The 6362-nt window shown below is 45.3% G+C and overlaps 1 protein-coding gene across 1 annotated transcript in view; it reads left to right on the forward strand.

Annotated features, from left to right (window-relative positions):
- The first annotated feature begins 634 nt into the window (after positions 1-634).
- The window catches only part of PDZK1 (PDZ domain containing 1), a 15801-nt gene continuing 10073 nt past the window's right edge, over positions 635-6362 (forward strand). Inside the window, exons 1-3 of the mRNA XM_018557856.1 lie at positions 635-853; positions 2902-3127; positions 3882-4018. Coding sequence (XP_018413358.1) covers positions 644-853; positions 2902-3127; positions 3882-4018 — 573 coding nt within the window. The 5' untranslated portion in view covers positions 635-643. The remainder of the gene's footprint in view (positions 854-2901; positions 3128-3881; positions 4019-6362) is intronic.

Consider the following 6362-nt stretch of genomic DNA (forward strand, 5'->3'; position numbering starts at 1 on the left):
TGACCAGCTGGAGAGAAAATACTAGGCTGGAGTTTATGCCTAGAATAAGGGTACATTTAAAGTATATGCAAAGCCAAAACTTTTTTAGTTTTAGATAGAGTAGTGAAGGGTAAACCCATATCAGGTTATGTGTTGCTACCTGCATGCCACTGGGGAGATCTCCTCCACATCCTGTGCTGAAGACGCAGCATAAAATGAGAGAAAGTCTCTTCAATGTGAGCAGAATTTCCATCATAGAGAGTTGTCACAGGTGCAAGTGTCCCTTGAGGATTTTTCCTCACTTCTCAAGCTGATTAAAACCCAAATTTTTGGGATTTTTTCCCATCACTTTCTGTCTCGGTGACGATGGTCATCGAGACAAATAGAGAGGGTGAATGTCTTTAATGGGGACAGCAGTAGAAATGGCAATTCCTTTAACCCTTACCAATTCTATCCAAAAACAGAAAAAAAATGTTTTGCCTTTAACACTTTAATGCCTTGATGGGTTGGTGAACATCAGATGGAATAAGAAAGAAAGACGGAAAGAGAGAAAAATGGAATTGGAACTGTTTTGCCCAGAATGTCCCATTCATTTGCCTGTATCTTGGTAGGTGTGTATTTCCAAAAAATTTTCTCACCTCTAGTTTTCACATATCTTACAGAAATGGCCTCCACCGTCCAGCCTCGTGAATGTACTATAAGCAAAGAAGAGGGAAAGGGCTATGGATTTTTCCTGCGCGTAGAACAAGATGAACAGGGCCACCTCGTCCGGTCAATTGAAAAGGAGAGTTCTGCAGAAAAAGTTGGGCTAAAAGATGGAGACCGAGTACTGAAAGTCAATGGAGTATTTGTAGACAACAAAGAGCACCCTGAGGTAATGTAATTGTTGATTTGGGGTTACTTTTTAAGTGAACGAATGTGAAGACTACATTCTCAGTGATGTCACTGGTCTCTAGTGATTGAAAATGGCCGCATTCTCAGTGATGTCACCAGTGAATGCATAGGCTGCATTCTCAGTGATGTCACTGGTCTCTAGTGAAGGGATAGGCTGCATTCTCAGTGATGTCACCGGTCTCTGGTGAATGAATAGGCTGCATTCTCAGTGATGTCGCCGGTCTCTAGTGAAGGGATAGGCTGCCTTCTTAGTGATGTCACCGGTCTCTGGGGAATGGATAGGCTGCCTTCTTAGTGATGTCACCGGTCTCTGGGGAATGGATAGGCTGCCTTCTTAGTGATGTCACCGGTCTCTGGGGAATGGATAGGCTGCCTTCTTAGTGATGTCACCGGTCTCTGGGGAATGGATAGGCTGCCTTCTTAGTGATGTCACCGGTCTCTGGGGAATGGATAGGCTGCCTTCTTAGTGATGTCACCGGTCTCTGGGGAATGGATAGGCTGCCTTCTTAGTGATGTCACCGGTCTCTGGGGAATGGATAGGCTGCCTTCTTAGTGATGTCACCGGTCTCTGGGGAATGGATAGGCTGCCTTCTTAGTGATGTCACCGGTCTCTGGGGAATGGATAGGCTGCCTTCTTAGTGATGTCACCGGTCTCTGGGGAATGGATAGGCTGCCTTCTTAGTGATGTCACCGGTCTCTGGGGAATGGATAGGCTGCCTTCTTAGTGATGTCACCGGTCTCTGGGGAATGGATAGGCTGCCTTCTTAGTGATGTCACCGGTCTCTGGGGAATGGATAGGCTGCCTTCTTAGTGATGTCACCGGTCTCTGGGGAATGGATAGGCTGCCTTCTTAGTGATGTCACCGGTCTCTGGGGAATGGATAGGCTGCCTTCTTAGTGATGTCACCGGTCTCTGGGGAATGGATAGGCTGCCTTCTTAGTGATGTCACCGGTCTCTGGGGAATGGATAGGCTGCCTTCTTAGTGATGTCACCGGTCTCTGGGGAATGGATAGGCTGCCTTCTTAGTGATGTCACCGGTCTCTGGGGAATGGATAGGCTGCCTTCTTAGTGATGTCACCGGTCTCTGGGGAATGGATAGGCTGCCTTCTTAGTGATGTCACCGGTCTCTGGGGAATGGATAGGCTGCCTTCTTAGTGATGTCACCGGTCTCTGGGGAATGGATAGGCTGCCTTCTTAGTGATGTCACCGGTCTCTGGGGAATGGATAGGCTGCCTTCTTAGTGATGTCACCGGTCTCTGGGGAATGGATAGGCTGCCTTCTTAGTGATGTCACCGGTCTCTGGGGAATGGATAGGCTGCCTTCTTAGTGATGTCACCGGTCTCTGGGGAATGGATAGGCTGCCTTCTTAGTGATGTCACCGGTCTCTGGGGAATGGATAGGCTGCCTTCTTAGTGATGTCACCGGTCTCTGGGGAATGGATAGGCTGCCTTCTTAGTGATGTCACCGGTCTCTGGGGAATGGATAGGCTGCCTTCTTAGTGATGTCACCGGTCTCTGGGGAATGGATAGGCTGCCTTCTTAGTGATGTCACCGGTCTCTGGGGAATGGATAGGCTGCCTTCTTAGTGATGTCACCGGTCTCTGGGGAATGGATAGGCTGCCTTCTTAGTGATGTCACCGGTCTCTGGGGAATGGATAGGCTGCCTTCTTAGTGATGTCACCGGTCTCTGGGGAATGGATAGGCTGCCTTCTTAGTGATGTCACCGGTCTCTGGGGAATGGATAGGCTGCCTTCTTAGTGATGTCACCGGTCTCTGGGGAATGGATAGGCTGCCTTCTTAGTGATGTCACCGGTCTCTGGGGAATGGATAGGCTGCCTTCTTAGTGATGTCACCGGTCTCTGGGGAATGGATAGGCTGCCTTCTTAGTGATGTCACCGGTCTCTGGGGAATGGATAGGCTGCATTCTCAGTGATGTCACTGGTCTCTAGTGAATGGATAGGCTGCACTCTAAGTAATAGCACTGGTCTTAAGTAAATACTGAAATCATCTTTTTTTCTAAACAAAACAGGTCGTAGAGCTTATTAAAAACAGTGGAAATTCAGTCACCTTGTCAATCCTAGATAAAGATTCCTACAAAAAGTCAAAGCAAAATGGTGAGGACCTGTCTGGTAATAAGCCACCTTCAAAGGAAGTCACTTCATCAAAACCCAGCGAATCCTCAACACCAAAGCCAAGACTTTGCTATGTGGAGAAAGCCAATGGATCATTTGGATTTTCCCTAAAGTGCGTAAAAGGTAAGAAAGAATCCAAATTTTAATGCAAAAGTGGAAAAGTTCCAAATTCTTAGAGACCAAGGGTCAGAGTTATGGAGAAAATCTGGAAGCTCTAGGGACAGAGTTAGAATTAGCCATTTTAAATCAAGGAACATGAAGAAGCAGAAAAGAAGCCCTTTATAAAGGATAGTTCTGCAATGATCTTTAAAAAAAATGGATGTTTGCAATGTACATGCTGTATACATTGCAAACATACTTTTATTTTAGAATTCCAAAAATAAGGTGGAATTACCTTTTAAAGGAGAACTATGAGGTGAGTGATTTTCACTCAGCCTCTTAATCTGAGCCGACCTGTGACAATGAAACTGTCACAGGTCGGCTCAGTAGATCAGGAAGTGAGCGAACACATACCGGCGCAGTGCTACGCTAGGGGGCGGCTGGGGAGCCTCTCATCTAGAAAAGTGGAAGGCACGCGGCGACCCAATTTTGTGTCACGACCCACCAGTTGAGAACGAAGGCTTTATACCAATGGACAAACATTGTGAAGGGAAGCTTAGTATGAGTAATAGGTGGGTCAGCATTTAAAGCTGAACTGAAGTCAGATAATCAGGCCAGGGTTCAAACCAAGGACCCTATTGCCATAAGCACTACCCCCTAAACCACTGTGCCGCTCCATTCAAATTTTCTCAATTTTCACATTTTCTCTGCGAACAAAACTAATAATGCAGATAATTACACCATCTCACACCCATGTTTATCTATTTTCTTTTTTAAGGCACCACTGGTGTATTCCTGGAAAACCTAGCTGCTGGTGGAGCCGCCCTAAAGGCCGGAATCCAAACAGGGGACCGAATAATTGAACTGAATGGCAAGAATGTGAGCACTAACACGTATGATCAGGTTGTCAAATTGGTAAGTGGTAGTTGTCTGGTCAGCTCTTCAGTGTATTGTTAACGGACAAGTTTGTAGTCGGTTCTTGTAGTCACGGGTATTGGCACTATGACTTTAAAAGGAAAATCTTAAAGGGTAACTCCAGCCAAAGTGGAGTGGAAAAGTCGGACAGTGTATGGCAAGCTAAAATCTCAATAACGAAGTAGTAAAAATCCAATAGGGCCTTTAATTCTTCCTGGTTCTCTCCGAAACTAAAAAAAACGTGTTGCCTTGACTTACATTTTAAAATTTGTGTCAGGTTCTCCCCTTCTCCCCTCGATTCCTGTCATAACCTGACTGGAACAGAAATAAGAAGATATATCCCCAGTGGGGACACAGCAATAAAAGCTGCTGGACTAGAAGCAGATACATTGTATCAGCAAAACATGTTGGCCTTATTTTACTTAATGTAACAATAAATAAATTTGATCTTGGAAAAAAAAAATGATTGAATGGGCGTTCTCTTCCCATTTTGCTCACTAACCAATAAAAGGTTGTCACAGGCTCTTTTAATAAGGAGTTGCATTGCCATTTAATTCACTTGTCAGGTTATGGTCATGATCTAAAACAGGTATCAGAAAGGCACTTGGAATACCGACAATACCGGCGATTTTGCAGGGTGCCAAATAGGGCTGCAACAACTAATCGACATAATCAATAATATAATCGATTATTGAAAAAGTTGTCAACTTTTTCAATAATCGATTAATCGGCTTCCGATCAGTAGGCCCTGTTCACGGCTCCACACACGCTGCGCGCCGCACCTCCTCCCCACCTCACGCTCGCCGCTGCCAGACCCGCCCGCATCCATGCTCTTCACGCCGCATCTCCTCCCCGCCTCACACTCACCGCCCGCCCACATCCACGATCGGCACAGGGATGCGGGGAGATGTAGTGAGGAGCAGGCGTGGGGGGATGACAGCCGCCGATAGACAGGTCCAATCTCAGAAGCAAGTTGCTGGAAGACTGCTCAGGTAAGCCTGCACTTTCCCCCCCACATGGTGCTCTATAATGTATTGCTGGGATTTGTATTCCTCTATAGCTGATGGTACACTGTGCTGTATATTATACATAGGAATACAAATCCCAGCAATAGTACATTATACACTGTATGTATAATGTATTGATGGGATTTGTTGTACTCCTATATAGCTGGTGATATTCTGCACTGCGCTGTATAGAGGACTACAAAACCCAGCAACAGTACATTATACAGAGCAATGCAGAATACCGCCAGCTATAACGTACTATTGCTGGGATTTGTTGTATTCCTCTATAGCTGGTGATATTCTGCATTGTGCTGTATAATTTATTATTGCTGGGTTTTGTAGTCCTCTATAGCCGGTGCCATTCTGCATTGATTGCTGTATAATTTTACACTTTCCTTTTCACTATATTGCACACCACACATTTTTTTTTATTTTTTACTTCCACCGCTCCAAGCTTGCTCCTGTGATGGAGTGCAATCTCAATACAAACTAGTAGTCCATCACTGGAGCCATTTCTTAAAATGTATTTTATTGTTTATCCGATTAACCGATTAATCGAACTTAATAATCGGCTAACTAATCGATTTTGAAAATAATCGTTAGCTGCAGCTCTAGTGCCAAACCAATTTCTACGGCTCAATGGCCCTGGTGGAGCTGTCCTTGTCATACGGGGTCACCCTAATTGGGGTGCTTAAAAATCAGAATCTGTATATAGAAAGATGACATGAAGAATGCCAAAACACAAATGACTCCAAAAAAGCTTGAATCGGTCATCAAATAATTGAGAAAAAAAAGCCAATGGGTTTGGGGGTCTGAACACTCCCCTTCATCCAGGCTAGGATGTTATATGTATATATATGGCTTGGATATTGTATATAAGGCTTGGATAATGTGTATAATATATAAAGGACACAATTAAAAGGCAGCAAAACATTATAAATGTCACCGTGACAGGAAGTGAGGGAAAATCTCTCCTTTGGGACACAGCACTAAGGGCCCATTCACATCACATCCAGATTACCACCAGACCAGACTGTTTCCAGACCCAAAATGCATCCCAATGTATCCCTATGCTATTTCTGGCCTCTATTCCCACCAGCACAGTCCATTCCAGACCAGACCAGACCAGAAAAATACTGCATGTATCATTTTGTCTGGTCTGGAACGCACTGGAACGGGCATGGAACGTGTCAAAAACGCACTGGAACGGAACGGAACTGACTGGAAATAAAAAAAAACAGCTTTTGGCCAAGTGATGAGGAAGCATGGAGCCAGCTTCAGGGACAATCAGGAAGTCGGGGGGGGGGGGGAGCCATTACCCCCCCCCCCCCCGCGTC

This window comes from Nanorana parkeri, unplaced genomic scaffold (genome assembly GCF_000935625.1).
Source record: "Nanorana parkeri isolate BGI_ZX_2015 unplaced genomic scaffold, ASM93562v1 scaffold306, whole genome shotgun sequence".
Classification (NCBI taxonomy): Eukaryota; Metazoa; Chordata; class Amphibia; order Anura; family Dicroglossidae; genus Nanorana; species Nanorana parkeri.